General features: G+C 45.1%; 1 protein-coding gene across 8 annotated transcripts in view; it reads right to left on the reverse strand.

The window, feature by feature from the left end:
• The window catches only part of PIGN (phosphatidylinositol glycan anchor biosynthesis class N), a 170573-nt gene that overhangs the window by 62120 nt on the left and 81416 nt on the right, over positions 1-27037 (reverse strand). For all 8 annotated transcript variants that reach the window (XR_009460852.1, XM_059724379.1, XM_006258414.4 and 5 more), the window contains exons 13-14: positions 3522-3600; positions 318-497 (exon numbers count right to left, since the gene is read on the reverse strand). Coding sequence is in view for 7 of the 8 variants with exons in the window: in XM_059724379.1 (XP_059580362.1) it covers positions 318-497; positions 3522-3600 (259 nt within the window). In the remaining variant the exon portion in view is untranslated. The remainder of the gene's footprint in view (positions 1-317; positions 498-3521; positions 3601-27037) is intronic.

Below are 27037 nucleotides of genomic sequence, written 5' to 3' on the forward strand. Positions count from 1 at the left end.
TTATCTTGCTGGGATCCTATGACTCCAGCTGACTTCCTGCCCTTTGGGCAGGAGGCTGGACTCGATGATCTTCCGAGGTCCCTTCCAGCCCTAATGTCTATGAAATTTATGAACCCGGGGGGGGCGGGGAATGGGATGTTCCAAACCACACCTGAAAGTTGGTGAGGGAGATTTCCACCAAAAAACACGGATTAGGAGCCAGAAAGGCTCTTTTTAAACTCATGAAGACATCAGCCAGACTGCTGTTTTTAAAGAAATTAATATTACATGTGCACATATCATTGATAACTGGGCAGTCACTATATCTTTTAACTTACCTTATTATTCTGGACAGTCCTCATCAGATTGGTATGTGTCTTAATAATCACCAAAATCACATAGGATGTCCAGCCCACAAAACCCATTGCAATACTTATGCCCAGGAACAATCTGTCGTAAGTATGATAATATGTCAGTCCTTCCAAAGCAAGGATAATTAAGGTTTTGCAAAGAGATATCTAGAGAGAACAGAGCATACTCAACAGTTTAGTATGTGAGACAAGATTATCAAAAAAATAAATCTGCCTAAAAACAGAAAACAAAGGACAGTTAACCCAAAGTTAATGTATATTCATGTATCCTACACCCTCAAGAGCACAGGCTTTTTCGCCTGTGGTTGTCTATATAGGCCACATATGTGCCCTGGATGCTCAGGTGCCACTTAGTTCCTTCACCAGTTTGGAATCCAAATGCTGCATCACTTTGGCAGGATGGGAAGGAGGATGTAGTTTTTGGAATATATATAAGGACAACTCATCTTGAGGAACTCCAAGTATTTCCTTCTTCTTCAAGGGTTGTTCCACATATAGTCTGCCTTGAGTGACTTCCAAGATACATGTGTAAAGTTGAAAGACTGCAACACAACTCTACCAAAAGCAGCAATCTGCTTTTATTAGGGAACACTGTTTATTCAAAATATAGACAGGACTCCTCCAAAAAAGATGTCCTGCAGATATCTGAAACAGGAGCGTTTTTCAAGGAACCGGCAGAAGCTGCCTGAGCCCTAGTAGAGTGAATCCTAATTAGAGTGTAGGGATTTAAGTTAGCTAGCTCATAACAGATCTTAATACATTCTGAAACCTACTAGGATTGTCCCTCCAGGCTGTCACTGCTTGACCTTTCATTCTGTCAGCAGATGAATAGCTTTGGGGAAACTGAAAGATTTGGCCCTTTGGAAGAAAATGATAGGGCTCTGAAAATCTGGTGTGTAGCCTCTACTTTCTCCTTAATTAGAACATGGCTTAAGGAAAAATACTTGAAAAGGATCATTTTTTTCAAATGTAAATCCATTACTTCATTAGGCATCTATGGAATTGTAAAGAAAAGCCAGGAATTCTAATAGCGCTGTGCTGGAACATTATATGGAAAAATGGCCCAAGGGCCAGAAAGAATAATATCAGGATACATGCTTATTTTTACTTGTCTATACAATCAAGCATGTAAAAAGCCTTCATTTCTCTTTCAGACCTCTACACTCAAAAAAAAAAAAAAAAGACTTCTGAGAATATGCAGCATATGTATTGAATTCTTGCTCACTGCATTGGGCAACTGAAGAGAAAAAAGAACACCCTAGTTTTAAGGCTCTTGAAACCAAATACTTAGTTTAATTGCTAGTCAAACTATAATCATGCATGCACCTGATACTACTGAGGCAGAGGTCATCAGTTCCCTGGTGGTGATATTTAAGCCTGTGGAGGGGAGTGGAGATAACCCTTGGTACTACAGACTACCCCAGTGCCAAGATAGACACAGCTATTAAACATTGGTTCATTAATTAAAAGCAGCAAGCACACTGCCAATACACTGTGCCAAAGCAAGCAATATTAGAGAGGTTAGATGCTAAGGTTGACATCTGCCTCTGCTCTTCCCAGAGAAGTGGTATAGCCTCTTCTGAAGTTTTGACTTCAGCTATATTGGGATGTGAACCAGGGACAGCCTGTGATGATGGATCTCTGGAACTAATGAAACTGGAAGTTGCAGCTGTGCTTCTGGACTGATGTGGAACTTAAGTCAAATCTGCCCTGTTCACATGATGACAGGTCCTTGAAGCAGTCTTATAAAAATATTAAAAGGACATATAGTGAACATCTGTCAGGGATATGAGCTTTTCCAAAAACAAACAGTGTACCAGTTGCAGATTCGCACTGGCAGTATGTTAAGCCAGAACAGTTAGAATGATACATCCTTAAGACCCAGTCCTGGGGAATATTAAGGGAGGTAAAGAACCAACACAGGCAAAAACTTGCCAAACTACTTCTAACTGCTCTATTTACAATGAAAAGAACTGTGTACAGATAGGGATACTGAGAAGTGTCATAAGGCTTGTCAGGGGTGGTCAAAAAGTTGCTGAACAGCTGGTGGAACACCACCCTTTAACTGTCAGTACAGGAGCATGACAATGCCCCAACCCAATTGGCACAGCTGACCAAGAGATTGATCTTGACCCTAGCACCAACTTGTGTGTGTGTACGCATGTGCATATGTGTGTGTGCATTTTGGGGGAGGGTAGAGGTGACAGATCAATATAAAATAATTTCTAACAAATTAATGCATCAAGTATAGATCTCTTAAAGTATAGACCTGAAAAGGACAAATTTTAATCTTATACAAGAATGCATCCATTAGCTTCAAAATCAGCAACTTCTGATTGCCAAGAAATTTAAATTGAAATGCAAGTATTCTGTAAATAAAACTTATATTAACTTTGCGGAAAGCATATTAGAAAAAAGGGCAAATGCAAAGAACTAAATTAAATTATATTTCTACATGTTTTTCTAGATTAAATTTAATCTTGTATACTTGACATTTTCATATACTTCTTGAACAAAATTTGTATGCAGTGTAAACCTGTTAAAATTTGGATCTACTGTATATAAAACCAATCTACAGAGACTTGCTGTGAAAATAATACACAGTTGGCTCAGATGAGAGATAAAAAAACCCCATGACTTATGGCTAGATCAAGGCAGAGGTTCTTTTGCTAGTTAGGTTTCTGGTTCAGTGTGTGACCATAGGCAAACTCTTCAACATCAAGTTAATGCAGCTGTAAAATGGCAGTGACACATATCTACTGTATGAAGACTTCTGTGTGAGACTGTCACAAAGCTAAAATCCTTCAGCAAAAGGTGTTATGTATCCTTTATCACATCAGAGCATAATAAATATTACCAGAGAACACTGAGCCCAATTTGTCTGTAGCCAGCTTCCTGAAAGTTGCACAAAATATTCAGCTTGGCTCATTTTGTCAGAATCAGCAACAGCTATCATTTGAAAACATAACAGTGTCATTTAAAAGCAATCAGTAACTGAACAGCTGGAAATATGAAGTTTTACAGATTTTACAACAGAATTAATTTTACATTAGCAAAACACATCTCTAAAGGGAAAAGTCAGACAGCTTAACGGAAAAGAAAAATAAAGCAAGTTTCAGATTTCGCCCAAGGTTTCTAAGACATGTCGCTGTACAGTGAGAAATTACTTACCGCATCATTATATTTTCCCTTCTGTATGTATGATCTTGCTTTTCTTAAAATGTCAATCTGTTCAGAATCTGAAAGTAATCTAGAAAAAAATTAAAATATAAAATTTAAAAAACATGATGAGAGCTACAATGAGGTAGAATTTTTGAACCTAGGACTAAATTTCAAAGGACCCGTTATTTAGCATATTACATATGCCAAAGACTCCTAAGTAATTTCAAAGTATTGGGTATCTTGATCCATTCTGCCCTCTTCATCTTCACCCACACTGTTTTTGAAACAGGATCTCAAATTCTTTTCATTCGCTGAAGGCAGGCACACAACTTTGTAGGCAGATATATCCTGCACCACTTGTAACCTATGTCATCATACTAACCATGATACATGGCTGGGAACAGCAAAAAACATATACATCAGCAATACTTCAATTGTCTTATGAATGTACTACAGACATCTTTAGATTTCAAACCCTTCAAGGGATTTTAAAAAATGTAGTATTTGTATCATGTCCATCATAATGAGGCTTCAATCCCAACTGCAGCCTTTTGACTCTATGCAAATAAAAAGCCAGGATGAGCAACCTTTTCTTTAGGGAATTTGCATTTATCTAGTCCACTCAGTCATTGGAATCCTGTAGTTGTGCCCAAAATAAGTGCAAAGTCCTGGCTCCCATGAAGCAAACTCTAAAACTCCCAGTGACTTGAACAGGAGGCAAATCATCAAACTAAGCCTTTCTAGAATTCCTCTCACAAGTGAGAACACACACACACACACACACACACACACACACAACAAATGCAAAAATAAAGGATGTGGGAAGAATCAAGGGTCTTGTGCCCACACAAGGAAGATAAGCATTAACAGATCAAAAAGCTTCTGTGCCCAGCCATAGAACAACCCTCGTTGGTTCAATTACTCAGTCCTCTGGCGTGTTGTGCCACTGCCCCTTCCCCCTGCCTTTTTTTTTTTTTTAGGTGCAGTCTAACCATATCGTGAAAACTGGCTGGTTGGGAGGTAGAGGAAAATACAGGGAATTGGTACAATAAAGGAGGAGCAGAAGAAAAGTGGTGGAGGAAAAGGGAATCACCAGTTTCCATAAATTGCTTCTCTGAAAGAACATTATACAAATGTAATGATAATTTACAGTACAAGAATATGTAGCCTACATTGTGCCCCAAGCTGGGTGCTCACAGGATTAAAATCAACATTTAACTGTGATCAGGCTACAGTGGAAAAACACATACTTTCTGAAAAGAAACCATGGGACAGGAGTAGTGCGCACTTGTTGACTGTGGTCACCAAAGAGAAGCTCTCGTATGTCAATCTTTCTACAGTTTCCTGTTTCCTGGTAGGGACTAGGAATTGTGTTTACAGCTATGTCTAAAACTTCTATATGTTTGGTCTTTTTTTAAATGCTTGTTCTATGTCTATTTTAAAGTTAATGTTTCAATGTCTGTTTTATCCTCGTTTTTCAATGCCAAAATTTATAAAAGCTAAAGAAAGCATTCTTATCTTTTATCGTATATCATCTCATACAGTCAATTTGACTATAAAGCCGCTAATCAGTCTTTTAGTCTTGGTGAAACACTTTACTTTTAATGAAACTGCAACAGTTTTGGCCATCTCCTTGCTTCTCAAAGGACAGTTTCAGGTATAAGAAAATAAATGGCATCTTCAAGCAGTAAAGTTTCATCAAGTCAGTGCATGAGGCGATTATTACACAGAAGTAGGCAGATATTTAGATAATGCATTCACTTCTTATGGGCTAAGAATAACAATATGATAATAATTCTATTCCATGTCTACACAACTGCTTTTATAAGACGCACCACGCTTGGGAAGGCCAGGGGGCACCGTCTATGTACAGCTTATAATGCTGTTACAACTCAAGGACTCCATATACACCTGTATCAAACAGTGTCAGGTATCCAGGTTGTAGCTGTATTGGTCTAGAGCAAAAGGAATCAGGTAAACAGACTATTCTAACTAATTATCTGAGCCTAATGTGCATAACAAAATGTACTGTTCCAAACAGGAGATTTTACCACACCTTCAACTCTCGTATGAAATACGAACTTTCATTTCTATCTACAAGAACTTTTACAATTTTTTGTCCTATGCCTGAAGAAGGGTGTTTGTGCCCAAAACCTTGCAATTAAAGATTTTTTTTTTTTGCAAAAACCTAGTTGGTCTAATAAAAGATATCACCTCTACCCGATTCCTTTTGTATCTAACAGGGAACTCTATCTTGTTTGCCTTCTCTGTGGTTTTCATCCACTCTGAGCTGAGACCAGCAAAAGGAGACAGGAGAAATTTCTGCACCTAAAACAGGGCTAGCTGCGAGAGGTATTCAACTTTGCCAATCACCCTTTTATAAGGATAACTGTTGGCTGTTGCCCAGGGCAAAAAACTATTTCTAGTCTGACTTCTGGTACAAGGTAACTGAATAACAAGCCAATCACCTGGGAAGACACAGAGGCAATAAGGAGTTCTAAGAGACAGGATATCTCACCAGCCATTTGAGAGAGAAGAACTGACCAGGAGACAAGCAAAACATTGACTGCTGGAGTAAAATACTCCACGATTCAGAGAAGCTATGCACTAATCTTCTCTAATATACCTATCACATATTTCTATACCAGAGAACAGTGGTGCTCAATCTTTTTCCCCATAGGCCAGGCAGGCGATGCCCAGTCCAAGCTGGATCTAGAGGGTGGGCCGGATCCAGTGTGTGGGCCATGGAGAGGGATGAAGGGCAGCCTAGCCTCGATCCAGCCACAGGATCGGGGGGAAGGCTGTGGGGCTTGAGAATTTGGCAGTGGAAGAGAGGTGGCAGTATCAATTTGCTCCTTGCTGCCAAATTTCCTGACCCATGAGGAGCCCCTGTGGGCCAGATGTCATGGCTCAGCAGGCCAGATCTGACCCACAGGCCAGGGGTTGAGGACCCGTGCCAGAGAGATACAAGATTTGAATTAATGAAAATGATAACCAACAGGTCGCTGCACACATTTAGCAGTGCAAATCTTACAATCTATAATTATGTTTCCCTAAAAAAAATGTAATTTTTTAAAGCCAGCAAACAAAAACCAGCTTTCCATTTCAAAGAGGACAAACAAGTGTCATCCAAGTAGAAACACAATTAATTATGTAACAAAACAATTGGGCTAATTGTGCAAATGCTTGTAAACTGCCCCTTATGAGATGTTAGCTACTTTCATCATGAGTATACCTGACACAATTAATCTTTCCAGCACATCATTCACGCTTCACAAACAAGTGCCTGACAGCACTAATAACATGCCTGTGATGAAATGAAGCTACAGTAGCTGTCTCAAGGGGGCTATGTCTGGCCAGTCAGCAATCCGTATTTATCACCATTGAACAGAGTATACCATCCCCAAAAGCACATTTCTGCTTGGGCAACATGCTGCAGTTCCCCAAATGAAATAAAATCTTAGAACAGAAGGAGATATCTTGAGAGTACATCTGGATCCACCATTGCTAATAGGCTCATTTTATAATGTCTGTTATTGTGTAATGATTCATATTCACATTGCTGTACAGTACATTTTCCAGATTTACTCTATAAAATAGGCCCTTAGGATCCTGCAGTAAATCAGCAAGATTAAAAAGGTCCCAGATTTACCAATGAATTGCAAGACAGGGGTGCATCTGCACATGCTATTAATGTGCAGCAATAAAGTCTGGCACATATCGTGTTGGAGTTTATTGCTCCTGGGCACCAGATTGAACGTGCACCTGGGACCGCAGCACATTGACCTGGGCTGGAGCAACCCTGGCTGGCAGGGGGCCCAGGGAGTCAGGTTGCCAGATGGGGGCTGCTCTGACCCAGCTCAACGTGATGCAAAAGGGCTGGCTGGGATACAAGGGTGCTTCAGTGCAGAGCTAGCTGGCAAACAGCCTCCGCACTGAAACACCTTCATGCCCCAGCCTTCCTCATTAGTGTCTACATGTGCGCTGCTGCAGAGTAAAAAACTCCATCAGAGGATAGTACTTGTATTTACACTGCATGTGTAGACACTGAGACATTTACTGTGGAGCTAATTAGGCAACTTCAAGTAAACATCTCGTCTAGATGTGCCCAATACCAGATTAGCAAACCAGATAAACACGCACGCCAAGAGAAAGGGTAAACTCCTTTGCACAATCTGCGCTGCTGACACAAAAGAGTTTAAAAACAAACCTCAGTTGCTTCACACCCTCTCACATTTAATTCACATGGACAAACAAAACTGCCTACAAAAACTGAATTCAGCCATTTCTCCCAAAGGGTGAGAACAGATTGTTAAGCTCTTCCTATTTTTAAACATATGAAGATACTATGGAAATGAAATTGAGATCTGTATACAGGTACTCATCCTTCAGTTGACATACTTCTTGCCATCTCTCAAGCATGGTCAGTCACCTCCTGCATTTCTACTGCTTGCCCTGCCATGCTTGCTTCAGATACAGCTTTTATGGCAAAAAACTCAAGCTAACACCTGACTTTACTGAAGGAATTACATCTGTGTAGTGTGAAAGTGTCAAACTCATCTGGCCATGTAGGCCAGATGAGGTTTGCTGATCTGGTCAGCAAGCAAGATTGGGACCATGCTCCAGCGCCAACACGCAGGGCCAGTCTGGTGGAGCACTGTATGCAGTACATGCCTCATGTTAGCCCCCAATGCCACATGCAGAGCAAGCCCCAGAGCAGGGCTAGAACGAGCTGCACGTGGCACATGGCACTGGACTAGCCATGGGTGCACAGGGGGCCAGCACAGGGAGAGCACTGCATGTTGCACCCTGCTGGACCAGCCCTGTGCACTGGCTCTGATAACCCAGTTTGGACTGGCCCTGGAACTATGGCTCAGGGATGGTCCAGCATGGGTGCCTCATGTAGCATGCACCCCAGACTGCCCCCTGTGTTGTATGCAGTGTCCATGGCACCAGGTCCAGCCCTGTGCACCAGACCAGCATCACTTTCCACATGCAGTGCAGGGTCAGTCCAAGACTCAAAGGCCAGATCATATGGCTCCAGGACTGGATCTGGCCTGCGGGCCATATGTTTGACCACAAATATCATGGAACAGAGAGCCTACCTTACTAAGGTAATCAGAAAAACCTGGCTTGTTTAACTTAGCTGAGAATGAGTGTATGCCTCCATCAAAACACCGAAGGGGATAAATACCAGGGATGGAAAAGAGTTGTTTGAGCTAAAATAACAACACTGGTAAAAAAAACAAATATGTAGAGAACTAGCCATGAATAAACTTAGGTTGGAATTCAGAATGTTTCTAACTGTAAGAGAAGTGAGGTCCTAAAACAGTTTTCTAATGGGATTAGTAATAGTTAATTACTTACCTAGTTTTAAGATGGCCCTTACTAATACAATACACTTACCAGCAGTAGCCAGGAATGGACTCAGTGTTCCAGGAAGCCCCTTCTAGTCTTGTATCTTATGTTATCAGTTTAAAATTGTGCAAGTTTCAGTTAGAGACTAATTTTCACTGCATCATTTCTTCTACAAGCCTTCCATTTAAACTTGATATAAGCTTAACTATATATTTATAAATAACATAAAACTCTGACACTTTCCCAATCAGGAGCAGATCATCATAAAAAGATAAATTTGCTAACAATACAGAATGCATGAATTTTAATAATTATCCAGAATCTGATCTTTTCATACTTCAAAATGTAATTATGTCTCCAGTACACACAGAAATCTGTAATTACTTAAACAGATATAAAATTATCTTCATGAATTTGTGCAGTGAAGAATAAAACACTACAAGATGCAAGAACCTTCCCTTGTTCATGTCAATGTGTTGTTAATTTTGAAGACTGCTCAAAGAATGTAACTCACTGAATCATAGGCTCTGACTAGTGAGCTATATTTGATTTTTTTTGTACTATACAAAGTTGAATATTATGGGGGTTTTATAGTTATTACAAATGTCAACTTCATTTTCATAATTCATAATTGATTATGTAAAACATTTAAAAAGAAAAAGATGAAAGGATACAACTTTGTGTCTGTCTAAAATAAGGAGTGTCCGTCTTCTATTGCTTCTTAGTTGGGACCCAAGAGTTATTACCCGGGATCCGGGTTCCCGTTTCCCACTAAAAATGGAGTAAACTGCGGATTTTACCTTGTACCGAAGGCAAACATGGATTTCTCATTTTACAGGAGAAGCCCACAGATTTTGTGGTTTTGCAAAGAGCTTTCTGCAGGTTGGCAGAGTTCCAGCTGGCAGGGAACTGGGAGAGAATGGGAGGAGGGAGGTCGGGCAGGAGGCTCCATGTACATACACATGGCCCCAGGCAGCTTGGAGAACAGTTCCTGCAGGTAAGTAGGGCGGTGGGGAGGGGACTGAAACCGCATAGGGAGGGAGTTGGGTAGGGCAGGGGCTGGAATTGGGAATGCTGCCCAGGCGGGCAGTGTGAGGCTTAGGGCCTGAGGCCCAAATGTGTAGCTGCAGGACCCCGGTGGGGAGCAGGATGGAGCCACGGGCAGCTTGTCCAGGGCTCCAGCTCCTCGGCACTGCATGCACTCCAGGGTCACGGGGGGACTTGCACCCCCCAGATCTGTGCATGGGGTGTGAGTGAGGGTGGGCTGTGGATTCTTGCCCTGCTGATCTTCCCTGGGGCCTCCACAGGCCAGCAGGCACAACCTGGTGTCACAACCCAGTTAATCAGTGCCCATGCCACTAGCAAGAGATACCATTCAAGTAGTCAACTAAGGGTTAAAAAGAAATTCTTGCCAGAAACTCCTGAAACAAAATTCTGGCAGAGAGCGGTATATAATTTATGCCCACGTCACAAACAAGAAATGAAACTTAAGACTGGTCAGGGTGAAAGGGGATAGCCCTGCCATAAATCCCTGCAATTGGTCAAGAAACAAGTGTAAGCCCCTCATCATAACCTCATACGTAACAGGCAGGAAAACCTAACCCACTACCTTGTAACCTGATAGCAACCTGAGAGCACAAAGAACTGCTGCTTGCCAGAAAATTAAAGATTCCACATAACGGTTCATCATTGGGTATCTCTGTCAGACACCTCTGTCTATAAATAGTTTAGCAACTTCTACCCAGGTGGAGAACCCCGGAGAAACCTCTGAGGAGAGACCTGAGTCCATCACCAGAGTAGATTGACGGTCTGATCAGCTGTCAATACTCCCCGTCATCGTAAATCTTGACGTATCAAAGCCCTGCAGGCACGATAGCATGTTTTTGGCACCACGTCCGTCATTGCTTGGCTGTAACCCGTACGTTTGACTATAATCGATGCAACTGTAACAGAAACAAAGGCTCAGCCTGCGTCGCACATCACTATCTGGGCGACGTAAGTAAACAATCTCCTGTAACCAACACGCGTCTGTGCCTGGTTAATTTCACCCCATCCATCACTACCTGCCTGTCAGGTGAAAGTTTTACTGCTCCGGTGGGGGGGGTCAGAAAGCAGCTGCCGGCACTGCTCTGATCTCCAACACCTGGCATGGCAGGGAACAGCGGGGCTGCACAGAGAAGCTGCTTGTCACTGCGAGCTCTGCACTGCCCTGGCGATGCATCCCCTGAGCACATGGCAGTTTTGATCAGCACAACCTCGCATCACTGCCCTCACCGCAGCTGCATGCACTGGGGATGTATTGCCAGGGCAGCAGAGAGCTCTCAGTGACAAGCAGCTTCTCTCCACAGCCCTGCTGTGCCGGGTTGTACCCACTGGGCTGCAGAGGCCCCAGGGGATGGCAGCAGAGTGGGAGCCCAAGCTTACAGCCCATGCCCACCCCTGCCCCAAACACAGATCTGGGGGGCACAGGTCCCTCCTGCCCCCTGGGAGTGCACACAGCACTGGGGAGCTGCTCCCCAACGCAAACACACAGCCTGCCCCACACTCAGATCTGGGGGCGTGGGTGCCCCCTGCCTCCTGGTGAGTGCACACAGCACAGGGGAGCTAGCCTCCCCCACCCAAGCCGACAGCAAGCAGGCAGCAGGGGGGGGAGCTGGGTTTTGCTCTGCTGCAGCAGCTGTGACCTCCTGCCAGGGGCAAGGGACTGTGGACCCGCGTCCCTGGCCCTGAAGCCCTAGCAGCTGGAGGCCCCTTCTGGCAGGGCTGCATAGAGGGTAGGGGGCTGCGCAAGACAGGCGAGGGGGCATTGGCAGGGCCAGGGAGCTATGGGGGGGGGGAGTGAGGGGCACCAGCAAGGCTGAGAGACAATGTCCCCTCTAAGGAGTAGTGGTCCGTGAGCACGCCGCCTTGGTCCGTGAGTGCGTCACCTTGGTCCGGCGTGGGACACTTACTGGAGCTGGGGCCTGGAGGCCGGGGCTGGGGGTTGGAGGCTGGAGCTGAGAGGCTGGGGGCTGGAGCCGAGAGGCTGAGGGCCAGAGCCAAAAGGCTGGAGCTGGAGGCTGGGGCCAGGAACCAGGGGCCAGGGGCTGGAGCGGGCTTCGCTGGCTCCGGGGAAGTGCTCTGCTCCCCTGCATCAGGGCTGGGGAGTGGAGCACTTCCCCGGAGCTGGCAGAGCACGCCCCAGCCTCCATCCCTGCCTTGCCTCACCTCAGGGAGGAGCCGCTGCATGCCCCAAGTGAGGCTCTGCCAGCTCCAGGACACTACTCCACTCCCCGGCCGTGATGCCACATGCCTCCTTGCTCCCCGAGGCCATGCAGGGGAGCAGAGCAGTTCCCTGGAGCCGGCAGAGCCTCACTCAGGGCAGGCAGCAGCTCCTCCCTGAGGTGAGGCAAGGCAGGAATGGAGGCTTGGGCAGGCGGCTGGCGCGGGCTCCACCATCTCTGGGGAAGTGCTTCACTCCCCAGCCCTGATGCGAGGGAGCAGAGCACTTCCCCAAAGCCAGCAGAGCCTGTGCCAGGCTCCTGCCCCCACCTCGCCTAGGAGCTGACCTTCAGTTCCTCTACTGGTTCGCGGCCTTGAAAAGGCTGTACGCAGCCACACTTTTAGTTGTACGTGGCCATGCACGCGCACACCTTAGAGGGAACCTTGTGGGGGAGACTTTGGCAGGGAGTGAGGGGCACCAGCAGGGCTGCGGGCGCCTTTTATTTTAATAATTAATTTTGGGGCTTTTATCGGAAAATGTGCAGGTTTTTCTTTTTTTTTTTTTTAATCAGAGAATTTGCAATTTTTATGAGAGAATTTGGGAGGGGGGGGTATCAGGGAAAACCAGGATCCCTGGTTATCATTACTTTTTCTAGAATTCTGTGACTGATCTAATAAGAGTTGCTTGTTATTTTACCATGAGTACTGTGCTACTGTTGTAGAGGATCTGTTACACTACAGAGCTGCTGACAATATAAAATTTGCTTGCAAAGCAACCCGAAGGAGATGGAAAACCCTTTGCTGCTAGCTTCTGCCCCTTCTGGCATACTTATTTGGCTAAATACAATCAGCTGAACCAACAAAAGCCCTCTTTCAGACCTTTTGGGGTTTTGCACCAACATACTTACATCAGCTGGGTATGTCATCTTTTCACACCCACATCCAAACTAATTCTGCTAGCAAAATATTGCAATGTAAATCAGACATGGGGGTAAAGCAGCCAAACCAGCCACTGAACTGTATTCAATTAGTTCTGCAGCCCATTGTTTCCTTTCGCATCTGTAAGTAATGCATGTAGCAGACACTGGGCACATCTACAAGTGCAAATAATACTCAAGTATAAACTCCAGAGCTTATTTCTCTGGAGCTTTTTGCTCCCAGAAGCACTGTTTGAACATGCACCTCGGAGCAAAAGAGTCCAAAGTATACCGCTCTGGAGTTCATTTGTGTGCAGCACATTGAGTCCAGTTAGAGCAGCCCCAGCTGGCAGCAGCCCAGGGCTACTCCAACTGGGCTCACTGTGCTGTTGAGGGGCTGGCTAGAGCATGAGGGTGCTTCAGTGCAAGGCTAGCCAGCACACAGCCCCCACACTGAAGCACCCCCATCCCCAAGCAAGCCAGGCAGCATCTATGCGTGCACTGCTGAGCATGAAAAAATTCTGGAGCAGGCTAGTAATTGTAAATAAAGTACTAGCCTGCTGCGGAGTTCATTAGTTTTGTGTGCCCTAATAGGGGTACACGTGTAAACAGAGAGAAGTTTACTGTGGAGGTAATTAGGCAGCTCTGCAGTAAATGTCTTATGTAGGCATACCCACTGTGAAGCAAACCAGGACTGCTATCATAACAATTTCAACTGTTTTAAGCTCTTGCTTTTCTATTCCAAAAAATCACAGTGTTGTCCAAAAGGGAATTTTGTACTTGATAACTCAACATCTTCATTCCAGAACACATGTGTTTACATTCATGCCTCTAAATATGCAAACACAGAAAGAACATTAGACAATCAATGAAAACACAGGAAGTGGTTCATCAGGTAAAATGTAAGAATTTCAGACTTCAATGCTGAAAATTAAAATTGGCTTTTCATTTTCCATAAGTCAATGTCTGATACAATATATTCATACATCCAATAGGAAATACCTTAGGATATTTATGTAAATCCCTGGATAGCAAAGGTAAGAGACAGAAAAAAAAAGCACACATGCTAACTGTCTTCTGCCAGCTCACTGATTAGACACAATTAGAACAGTTGAGCTGCATATAGCATATTGTATTTTGCATGCAAACAAGAACAAGAGCTAGGGTCAACTAGAGGCCAAGATGCGGAAAACTATGCTCTGCAGCAATCCCTTTAGTTAACTGAGAAGTGGAATTGAAAAATGGCAGTGGGAGCCCAATCTAGCAGTTTTTTAGCCTGCAGGACAGTGAAACATCATGAGGGACCCTGGTAAGAAAGTGAAGGAAGAGCCATGCACAATAAACACACTAATTCTAAAGCAGGGGGATCTTTTTCAGAGATAATGTACTGACCAGGCCATTAAAAATGGGTCCTACCTAGACTATTTAATCAGCCAGTTCTCTCTCACTCCTCAAATATAAATCAAAAAACAACCTATATGTATATGAAAGTATTGTGGGATACTAACCTCATGCATTACCTCTTTCAGTCCCACCTCAACTTTACTTTTCTTCCTTTTTATTGTGAATCCAATTATGTCACATCTTTCTGTACTGAGCAAAAGCAATTCCCACTTAGCTTTCTAAGTATAAACCAAAAAGCTTCTCTAAGCACCACTGAAACCTGAGCACAGCAGAAAGTCTGATTTCCAAGAGTAACAGATGCATTCTGCATCAGAAATTACAGCTCAATCATACCTGTTTAATACTGCTTAACTCTGAGCAGTAGGCACAATGTATTAAATAGAGATGGACCATTTCAGCTGTAGCACTGTAAAACATTTATTCCCCATTCCAATCTAAAAAGTAAATTGTTTTAACTTACAGGTATAACATATATCAACATCCTCCAGCAAAGCCTCCTTGGCTAGGGACAGACATTACATATAAACCGGTTTAAGTGATCAGAAACTGGTTTAAACCTGTAACAGAACAGATGTTCAGTGCACATAAACCAGTTTGAAAATGGCTGAAACCAGTCTGAGATAAACCTGGTTGAATGTAGTATCAGACTTAACTGATTTGGCTCAAACCAGTTTATGCAATGTCTGTCCCAGACCCCTTCCTGGTTTAAGATAAACCAGACTCCCCCAGCATCCTGGCATGCTCTCTGGGCTGGGCAGGGTTCTCTGCTCCACAGCAAGGCTGACCTTTCCCTTCTTGCTCCCTGGCTGCAGCTCCAGCAGAGACTGCAGACACAGCAGGGTCTGCCTACCTTCCCCCTGCCCTAGTCCTCCCTCGCTGCTTGCTGGACAAGCAGGGATTCCCCTGTCCCTCCCTCCTGTGTCCCACAGCATGGACCCCAGCCCCACAGACCCTAGGCATGTGGTATGCTAGCTAATTCCGAGAGGTGCCTGTGTTTGAGTGTCTCCAATTTCACTGGGACAGCCAGACAAAACAGTGACCGCTTAGGGCTTTTTGGAGGTAATCAACAGGTTAGCTGGTAAGCTCTTTAAGGAGAGTCTGAATTAATGGAGAGAGGCTATTGTTTTGCAGATGGGGTGATAAACATTGTTATCAGCTCCCTGCTGGCTTGCTTGCCTGTCAGTTTGCTGCAGACAGTATAAAGAAGCAGGGAGAGGGAGACTGAAAAGCTCTGTATTATCAACAGATGCATGCACTGCACACACCCCTTGCCTCAGAGTGCTAGCTGTGCAGGTTGAGTCGAAACCCGGGGCCCTTTCATCGCTCTGCACGCGGGCTGTGGCCGGCAGCTCGGGCAGGCCGGGTCGGAGAGGGCGGGCGCCGAGCTAGAATTAGGCACAGACATGTAACGGTTAATTTTAAGATTGTTTACTTACACCGAGATGGTCGCGGTGCAGGCTGAGAACTTGCTTGAGTTGCGGTTACAAACAGAAAACACGAACAATCACGTGGCGTTTGCTAGGCTCCACGCAGACAAAACTCTGGATGTCCAGGACAAGCGCGCATAAAACTCGTCGTTACGTCTTATAGTAGGCTCCGTTCGAAGACGGGAAGAGGTGGGCGGTGGATCAGGCCACCAAACTCCTCTGAGCAACACACAGGGTCTATTACCCTGCTGCGCACACCCAGAGTCCCCACGAGATGGATGTGGAGTCCTCTTCGGCTTGGGCGGAAACTGCTCAAGCCTCTTATACGGCTAGCAGGCCAATCGCTAGCTGCCACGTGGGAATAATTTAGCACTAGCCAATTGCGGGGCACAAATTTGCATACGACGAGCAGGAACTCCTTTGCACCGTGCATTTCTGTGTTGCAAAGGAAATGCACCCTGCAAAGACAGCTGCAAAGTGGCGGGAACACTCTCCTTTGCACGCGGGTTCTCTGTGCAGCAGAACTCCACCGTGCAATGAAGCTGTAAACCCACAGGGATAATTCTTAGTGCCGAAGCACACACAAAAAATCAGACCTTTGGGTCATGACATCCCCCCTTGCTGAAGGCACAATAGAATTATACTTCAAACCTATCATCCAGGTTATTAACAGCTCTGTCAATGGTTCGCGAAACTGAACGAGCAAAAACAAAATCAGTCAACAATAAAAGTTCGTCCTCAAGGGATCGAATTAAATAATAGCCGGCACACACACATATACATAAAATCACATTCATAACAAAAAACTGGACGATCATGATTTCATTAGGCGTCATGGTGGAATCGCGCATCAGGCCTTCGTTCCTTTTGATGATGTTGTCCCTCTCGGGGCCTCTCTCCACCACGCACTCCGAATCCCTGATCTGTAAAAGAACTCTCTTAAAATGGTTATTTACTACTATTTACAAAATCACACAGGACCACACGATAATGCAGTCGATTAAACTTATCATCACTATTAAATACAAATATGTAAACACGATTCTATACTGGACAGCTCTTTCTCTTCACACTCAGCAACTCAACGAAATCGTCGAGGAGTCATCATCGCCTTCTTCTAGATAGTGAAAACCTAACTCGTAGGCTAGCTGCCATTGTCCCGCGTCTCCCAAAATCCGAAGCTGTCGCTTATTATGTCCAGAGCGCTGCAGGAGGAATCCAAACATGTATCGCTCCTCTTGCGTTCTCTGGCGTAATACTGGACGTTCGGATTCGCGGTGTTTCGTGTTCTGAGCCTCAGTCGGGCGTTGAGATTCCCGATCGCTGAACAGTCTTGGCTCCATGAGGACGCGCAGTCTTGGCAACTGATGAAGGAGACTACTCACAGGATGACCAACCATTGGGTTAAGCACAATTCGCAAAACCACGATGTTTCTTTGCCCGTAGACTTTAAGACAACTATCTATGCTGTCGAGGGTCACTGGAACGGTTCCAGGGTCTCGCAGGTGACGATGAGGCCATGGACGCATTCGCTGGAGCGGTGTCAGTCCCATCGTACATTCTCTTGGGTTCCAGGCGCAGTACGAAACTCCAATAATAGCCAATACAAGCTGTTCTGCACCGGTGTGCTCTGGTCGTCCGTCGTGCCATGCGTGGGCCTTCTGTTCGATCACTCCTGCCACAAGCGCTGGAATTGGAATAGGCCAGTGGACACTAAACGCCACCATGTCGATGTCGGTGACATGTCCCCTACTCCATGAAGCTTGTCTCACCAAGAAGCTTGCTTCTTCCTGGTCCAGGAGGTCGGACCCAAGTTCCACGACCAGACATCCCAACCACACAGCCAGAGTTTCTTCGGGTCGGATCCTGGATTCTCTACACAAATTCTGCAGTTCGGCTCTGGAACGAGCGTAATAGGTGGTAGCATGAACTGCACTCTGCGGACCAATGACTGGGCTGCTCGATGCTGCACGCTGATCAATTTCTTCAGGAGTTGTCGTTGCTGTTTCTGTCGGAGCTGTAGTCATTGTTACAGTGGGGGTTGTTGTTGTTTCAGGCGGGAGGGGCGGATGCATTCCTCCGCTTGACTCCCCCTCCCTTCGGCAGAATCGACGCTGCGTCGCTGGGCGGAGTCACCGGCCAAACCCTCGCGGGCTCTCCCGAAGCTCCATCCCTCTCTTCCGGCTTCTCCACGTGGTCTTCCCTCTGCTCGGCGCCATCTTGTCAGGGCAGTTTAAGATCCCCTTTCTCAGCCGCTTCTCCGACCGCCCGAACGGCCATACGCAGCTGAGTCTTCAAGCTTAAAGTTTTATTCATTAGGTCTGTCATCGTTTGAAGAGTTGCATTTAGTTCTTCCCCCTTGTCGCACCGTAGGACCACTCTCTCATCTACGGCGCGGTCCTCTGTCTCCGGGTCTTTGCGGAGCTCGGACGGACGCTCACGATCCCTCAGTCTAGGTATCACCATGCAAGAGGAGAACCAGCCGATTGGCATCGGCTCTCCCATCTCCCGGGCACACCGCGAGCAACGGACACACTCCCGGGTGGGGGTCAGGCTTACTGCGCTCGCCGGGTCGATTTCGGCGAGGGTTACAGCATCGAGGGACCTGTACAGGACCCGCTCATCACCCATGATACACCCGAATGCCGCGGGGTGTAGACACACTTCTTTCCCTTCTAGGGCTCCGACTTCTGGAGCTCCTTCTTCTCCCTTTAGTGAAAGGTGTCCCCAGATACATCTCCTGCCCGTTCCGCCCGCCTGGTGGTACGCGATGTGCGCCTCCAGTTCTGCGACACTTGCTACGCTGCGTCTCCCACTTCTCCAAGGGCAGTTCTCAACTAATTCTAACTCTAGCGAGCCCTCTCCTGATCCCATCCTCGTCGCCACGTGCGGGCCGAGTCGAAACCCGGGGCCCTTTCGTCGCTCTGCACACGGGCTGTGGCCAGCAGCCCGGGCAGGCCGGGTCAGAGAGGGCGGGCGCCGAGCTAGAATTAGGCACAGACACGTAACGGTTGATTTTAAGATTGTTTACTTACACCGAGATGGTCGCGGTGCAGGCTGAGAACTTGCTTGAGTTGCGGTTACAAACAGAAAACACGAACAATCATGTGGAGTTTGCTAGGCTCCACGCAGACAAAACTCCGGATGTCCAGAGCAAGCGCGCATAAAACTCGTTGATACGTCTTATAGAAGGTTCCGTTCGAAGATGGGAAGAGGTGGGCGGTGGATCAGGCCACCAAACTCCTCTGAGCAACACACAGGGTTTCTATTACCCTGCCACGCACACCCAGAGTCCCCACGAGATGGATGTGGAGTCCTCTTCGGCTTGGGCGGAAATTGCTCAAGCCTCTTATACGGCTAGCAGGCCAATCGCTAGCCGCCACGTAGGAATAATTTAGCACTAGCCAATTGCGGGGCACAAATTTGCATACGACGAGCAGGAACTCCTTTGCACCGTGCATTTCTGTGTTGCAAAGGAAATGCACCCCGCAAAGACAGCTGCAAAGTGGCAGGAACACTCTCCTTTGCACGCGGGTTCTCTGTGCAGCAGAACTCCACCGTGCAATGAAGCTGTAAACCCACGGGGATAATTCTTAGTGCCGAAGCACACACAAAAAAATCAGACCTTTGGGTCATGACACTAGCCAGGGGCTGGGGTGTGGCAACACTCCCACCCCTTAAGCAGCCAGCGGGGAAAAGCCTGGGATGGTGCAGGCAGACCTCCCTAATCAGAGGTCCTGCTGGGGCCTGGCCATGGCCCCGCCCTCAGCTCAGTGCTGTGGAAGGAAAGGAAGGGCTGCTCTAGCACCCCCCGGCTTCTAGCCTGAGCCACTGCACGCATGCGCCTGAATTTCCTCACTCCTGAGAGAATGTCTGTCTGGTTACAAACCAGTTCAGTCTAGCCATGTTAGACTAACCTGCAAAGATTGAATCAATTCAGGCTTAGAATTTTTGAATGTCTGTCCCTAGCCCTTGTGCTTAAGTCCTTTTATCCCTATGGGCAATATTGCAGCCTCCACCATCTAAACATGGGTTCTCCAAAAATGGGAAAAAAGTAAACTACTTAATCAAATGGGTTATGAGTGAACATCCTGGCCAGTTGACTCACAGAGAGAAGCTAGACTCTAGGTCCCTATAGTGTGAAAGAGGGGCGGTCAAGCCAAGGTAAGAAATCTGGCAAGTCTTTAGGGCTAAGGACAGAAGATACACATAAACCACTGTAAGTGATGGGAAACCAGTTCAAATCTGTAACACAACAGAAGTTCAATGCATATAAACCAATTTCAAAATGGCAGAAACTGGTTGAAGAGAAACCTGGAGGGATGTAGTATCAGACTTAACTGATTTTAGTTAAATCAGTTTATAGAACTTCTGTCCCAGATCCCCAAGGTAGTCAGCCGGCACTGGGGAGGAAAAGCAGCTACTACACATTGTGGAATATAACTGAGAGGACACACCTTAGGATTCACCTATAAATTAAACTCCCTTAAATCAAGATCCCATTGGACACTCAAAAGCCTCCAGATAACTGGGGTTGGACTATGAATTGGTACACTGTCAAAGGAGTATGAAAGAAGAGCCCCTCCACCTCCTACTACAATAGTCCCTTTCCAGTATTCCAGAAGTCTTCTATACTAGGGTTAGGTACAGACATTCAACGTAATCCGGAGTAAATGACTGGAAATCAAACGAAGCTCATAACTGTACAGAAGTTTGCAGCGTACTGACTGGACTAAAAATGGCAGAACTTCATCTTAGATAGTCCTGGATTGACAGGCACTCAAACATATGCAAATTATGCTAGTTTGGTGCACTGAACTTCTCTACCAGATCCCCTATCAAATCAAGTTAGGTCTCTGTCTGCTGGCATCCTGGGCTCCTTTGTGGGTTCCCACTGGACCACCCTTGCAGGGAGGCATGCAGGAATCTGCCTCTACTTGGCTGCTCCATCCGAGCGGCCAGCCAGTCCCACCGCTGGGCTCTTACAGAGCCAAGTCAGAGCCTCCATAGCGCCACTTCCTGCCTCTGGCCAGTTGTGAGAGGTAGCCAAGCAGGATTATGGGGTGCTGGTGCGGGGGAAGGGTTGAAACAGAGGCATCTGTGTCCCCTGCGTGTGCCCCGTAACCTGGGCACATGTATCCCCAGGCCAGGCCCCCATAATGTACACACACACACCTGACACTGACCAGAGAGGAACCCTGTGATTGGGCACTGCCCCATGGACCCAGCCCTGGCACACACACAACCTGAGAAGGAGCTGGGATGGGTGGCTCACCTCTGATGGGTTGGGGTGGCAGGGGGCAGAACGTCAGGACTGTGCCTGGACAAAGGCAACCCTGTGGCCTCTGCAGCTTGGCCACTGCCGGCAGGTACCTGCACCATGGGTACCTGGTATACTACAAGGCTTGTCTGGTCCACAGCTACAGGGTCCCGGAGTAGAAAGGCTGGAGGGTGAGCACTGAGCATCCAAGCTGGGGTAAGCAGGTGGATGCCCCTGGAAACTTCAGGACCCAGTGGGGCATACCCAGTTGCCTTCATGTTGCAGGCAGAGGACACTGGACATTTCTAGACTGAGATGTATGGCATTGCCAGAATCAGAGGGTGTCTGTTAGAAGCCGCTGGAAAGTTTGAGGTTGTGGGGGTCGCCTAACCAGCTCAGGTCCAGTCATGATGGAGCAGGGGGCCGCACACAGCTGAAGCAAGAGGGAGAGCCATGCACTGAGCCCCACACCTTCCCACATCCTCTACTCCTTCCATCCAGCCACCCTTCCTTTCATTCCAGCCACCCCCTCAAAGCCAGACCCTCACCCACCCACAGACACCAGAACCCCACCTGCACTGCCATGGACCATGGATGACCCCTTCCTAACCTCCCCCATTAGCCAACCCCAGTCACATGACTGGGACTATGGGGAGATGAGGGATCTTGTCACCATCTGGTGTGAGGAGAAGACCTAGCACCAGCTCCAGAAAGGGCACTGCAAGAGGGATGTCTTCAAGTGCACTGCCCAGCAGATACAGGCATGGTGCCACAATAGCAAGTGTGAGCAATGCCACGCCAGGATCAAGTAGATAAGCAGCCAGTAAAGGTGCATGCATGATGCCAACAAAAAGTCCAGGGCCCGGAGGCAGGCTATGCCCTTCTCCAGGGTGCTGTCCCATTTCCTCACCAAAGACAGGACCATCAAGACCCTGCACACCTATGGCACCAGTGGGGGCCCTAGAGGAGTCACCAGCAGGGATCCCACAGAAGGAGGAGCAGAGAGGCCCCAGGATGATGGGACAAGCAGGTGCCCAAGAGCAGGTCTCTAGGGGGCACAGGGCAAAAGCACAGCTAATAGAGCTGGCCCATGAGGAGTCTGTTGTGAATGCTCCTGCGTTCCTGAGAGGGTCTGCATTGATGTGGCAGAGGAGTGGAGGCATGGTTACCCACATCTGACAACCAATTTGGGGTGGTCTGGCCATTTGGGTGTGCTTGGCCGTTTCCAACAGCCTGGGGAGCTTGCGGGAACACCTCTAACCTGCAGGCCTCAGCCAATACAGGCAGCCTGCGTGTCCTGCCACCAAAGGGTGAATGTGTGTTCTGTTTGTTACCAAACAAACCTATTCCATTTAGAGAAACCCGTATAATTTATATCTATTCTGCTCTGGGCTTTTTGAATGTCTGTACCTAGCCTTAATGGAACATATTATGGGAAGTGGCAATATAGTGGCACTCCCTGATTTAATAAAAAAATCACACAATCATCTTTCCAGGTACTCTGACCCCCTTAAAAGAGAATCAATACTTCACAGGACATTTTCTCCATTATTTATTTGAGACAAAAGTCACACCCCTTCTCTTCACACTGATTCTTAGACTTACTATACCAGATTTTAAAAGTACATGACAAAAAATGGGAGATAAAGCAGTGTTAAACAGTTAGCTGTCAGACAAAGGAAGAGCATATACTGGGAGAGTTAAGTCTAGATATCTGGCATTTCTTTGTGGTTTTACATTGTAAAAACTCATTTTCTTTTCTGTCACCATGGCAATTAATTATATAGACATAGTGCCCTTATTTTCTAGGTTTGAACCTGTGCAAACAGTTAAAGGACTTATTTAAGAGCTAATACTGAAAAGCAAGGATATAAAATTAGGGACCTACCAAATACATGGTGGAAGTGGGGTGCACAGCATCTCCTTTAATCTTTCAAGTTCCCCTGTGCACCCCTCCGGTGCTGACCGGTGGAGGGGCCATGCTTGCAGCTCACTCCTGATTGGCGGGGAGGTGAAAACTACAGTTTTCAACATGGCACTGTTGCCATGCCTCCTACCGTTGATTTGCTAAGAGGCCACAGTGGCCCCACATGTTTGTTGCTGACCAGTGGAGAGGCAAAGACCATGCCATGTTTAAAACTATGGTTTTTGCTTCCCTCTCAATCAGGAAGGAGTGGTGGGGCCCCTCTGCCAATCAACGGCTGGGGAGAAAAGGGGGAAGATGGGCATGTGGGAAAACATGAAAGATTAATGGAGATACTGCACACCCCACTTCTGTCATGTATTTGGTAGGTTCCAAAAACTTTACTTGCAGTCTGATGCATGGTAAGTTGTGAACAAAGTTTTCATAGGTTATAATACCAGGTGTATATTTAGTCCTCCCAGAACTACACTAAAAGGTGACTAGATTTGAGATCTATGTCTTTAAATATATATATCTGGTAGATCTAAATTTAAGATAGCAACAAATTAAGTTATTTTAAGATTACCAAATCAAATGCAAGTGAAAAGATATATGCTTGCCAACAAATAGGACGAAACAGCTAAGATAACATTAAGAGTGATGCAGCCATGTTAGTCCAGGAAATAGGGAAGGGGTAAGGATTTTTGTAAGTGATATCTTTTATTAAACCAACTGCATGGTTGGGATAGATTACGACAAGCTTTCAAATGCAAAGCATTCTTTTTCAAATCTGAAGAAAAACACACTGCATTTAAAAAAGCTTGTCTAAGTCTAACTCAACCATGCATTTGGTCCAATAAAAGGTATTACCCACAAAACGACTTCCCTCTCACAAAATATCCAAGTTACATCCTCCCGAAACCTGTTTACTGAAGAAATATTACTTCATATTTTCAACAAGAAACATTATGGAAAAGGCAAATGATAGTCAAAATTAATGTATTAAACTCCTGTTCTTTGCGTTTACTTCCTCCTAAATTACTGGCCCTTCCCCACCCTAATGAGATAATCAAAACACTAGAGCTAAAATCATGATTTCCTGGAAAATACTGTAGGTCAAAACAGGCCTATGAAAAAATACTCATGCTTTTGTATACATTTCTATTCTTAAAAAATGTCTGGCATCTATCAGGAAAATAACAGTATTATATTAATAGTTTAAGAGGATTTCAGTGAGGCATTCATATTCCATCTTCTCATTTTATTACATCAGTCCTCCCACTATTCCCTTTAGGATTATTTTCACAACCCAGAAATGCCAACTTTTGGGAATATTTTTACAACTTTACCATCTGCCTCCTTGGCACATGCATCTGGCAACTGTGTCAGCTCTGTAGTTGCCTCAGGGTATGTCAAGTGGTCCAACTGCCAAAAGAGACAATTCACTTCTCTGGACATCTTTTTTCACCCGTTACCAAATTTGGCTATTTGTTTATCATTTGCATCTGTTATTCTCCAATTTTAGATATATAGCTCTTTCTTTCCTCACGTGTGTGTAAAGGTTAACATATCACAATTCTGAGGTATGAGCATGATGGAAATGATGAGGGGGTTTAGAGGTAGGTTTTTTTTTTTAACAGGATAAAGAGTATTTGAAGCCTTTTCAATTAGAATGGAAAGGATGAAAAAGAACTTTTCTCAAAAGATGAAACTTTTCAGGTGGCTTTCTTGAGGGCTAGATAATATTCTCATGCTACTGGAGAATTCCTGACTCTAAACAGAAGGAAAATGCATACAAAAAATCATCGCAAGGCATGCTAAATTGTGAATTTACAGTGCGTCAGCTGCTTAAGTGACAGTCAGCATGCACATATTTACCAGACGATGTGCTATAAGTTTGCACTTTAACTTCCCTCTAGGTAACTTGCTCTTATGCCCACACCATAACATTCACACAAGTGAGGGACCTCATCTATTCTCATTCACTAAAAGCAGGTCAATGCATTTCTTGCTTAATTTAAAATTAGGCTTGTAATAGCAAATGGGCAGTGAGAGCTGCATACTTTTTTAACAATTTCACATCTACACTGAAGGCTCAGTTGGTTTTCTGCCAACTTATGCATACTATGTGAGCCACCCTTTTCATCAATAATAGATTCCTTGTGAAACTAAAGCTTTTTGCTATCATTCAATGTACTCTCCACCTCTACTGACAAAAGAGGCTGTAAATAAGGATAAAGTTTATTAATCCTGAACCCTCTATCAACCCTTTGTCTCTCAAATGTCTTAGAAGTCTTAATGCTTCCAATGCACTAAAAGCCTTATCAATGTTGAATAATACAGAATGAGTGAAAAACTAATTATTCAGGCACTTAATCTGAAAAATTATATACTCATCCAGACATCAGAGGTGCTTAGAAAATAGATTTTTCTTCCAAACCAAGTTTTTCAGATGAGAAACATTCTAAAAATCAGTTTTGAGCTAAAAACTGAGTTTAATCAATATATATATATATATATATATATATATATATAAAAATCACTTTGTGAAAATTCTCATTTTGCTGAAATCTCATCTGTCAAAAAGCAACTTCAATAAAAAGTTTTAGATCAGCTCCACTGGAAATAAAGATTATCTTAACCAGAAGTTCTCTTATTCAGTTCTGTTCCAGAATGTCTAAAAATCAGACTTAGATAGACAAAGTTAAAGAGAATTCAGCCGTGTATTTTTTGTAATGTCAACCTAACATAATATCAATATTCAATTATGTCTTTTAAGATCAATTTTTAAGAGGCTTATAAAAGCCTCTAACCTATTTTAAAATATCAATTAAATTGTTAAAAGTATACTAATATTCTAAAAGACAAGCCATTAACATTTGGGTTTCTACAATAACTGCTGAAGGCTCTGAAGTTACGTCATAAATATCAATGGCCATATTTCCTTGTATACCACACCCCCAAATAAGACACGTATGTTGTTTTTGAGAAGGCAGAATAAAGAAAAGAAGATTTTTTTTAGAGCTATGGCTCCACAGAGCAGTGACAGAGCCTAATCTTCAACTGACCTCACCCACGCTTTCCTGCTTAAGCAAAAGCCACAGTTTTAACCCTTTCACATCTGAACTGACAGCAGCTCTTGGCTGCTCAGCCAAGAAATGAACCTGTATGTAGCTGTTGCTGAAGAGTGGACACTATAGGCGGGTCTAGGATTTTGAAAAGAGCTAAAACAGACTGCAGTGCTATGAAATAGGAAAGGAGAGACTAGAAGTAGATAACAGACAGCAACATTGCCAAAGAAAGGATAACTTGATTAGTGGAACATCAAGACTATTAAAAATGAGAGACAGTCATTAGCAACTGTAGAACAAAGTGCAATTAGCAAGAATGAGGTACAGCATAATGAGCCTTGCAGTTAACTGTTTTCCTCACAGCTGCCTGAAGAGAAACTCTACTGCTGCTGCCAGGCAGTTGGTTTTAATTGTACCATTGCACTCTCCCTGGATCCTCCCTGCTGGACTCTACCCAACTGCTGGAGGGAATAGAAGGAAAATAAGCAGCAACCATTTCACAGTATTCCATGCTTCTATTCTGGACAGTAAAATTAGCTTCCCCACTTAAGACAGGTACCCCAATTTTCACAGGTTGATTTTTGAAGCAAAGGTACATGTAGCATGCAAGTAAATATTGTACGCTTCACAGGAGTCCTACTGGTTATACTCAGAGTATAATATTCAACTGAGTGTACCCTCTCTCTTCATAGCTAATTAGAGATTTTGGCATCAGAAAATTGTACAAAGGAGTTACATAGACTAACTCAGGCATAACTGCATTGTGATAGGGGAGGAAGTTATTCTCATCTTAATGAACAGTACAGTTGTGCCTAGAGGATATGCAAGACAGAAGTCTGCTTAACTGGAGTAGTGGACAAGAAGAGTCCTAGTCTATAACAATCTGTATATAAACCTTTTATTAACCCTCTTCTTACTTCTCCAAACACTATATATTTTCAATAAGTCAAAGGGTTAAGAAACACCAGGTATACTGAAATACAT

This window comes from Alligator mississippiensis, chromosome 3 (genome assembly GCF_030867095.1).
Source record: "Alligator mississippiensis isolate rAllMis1 chromosome 3, rAllMis1, whole genome shotgun sequence".
Classification (NCBI taxonomy): Eukaryota; Metazoa; Chordata; order Crocodylia; family Alligatoridae; genus Alligator; species Alligator mississippiensis.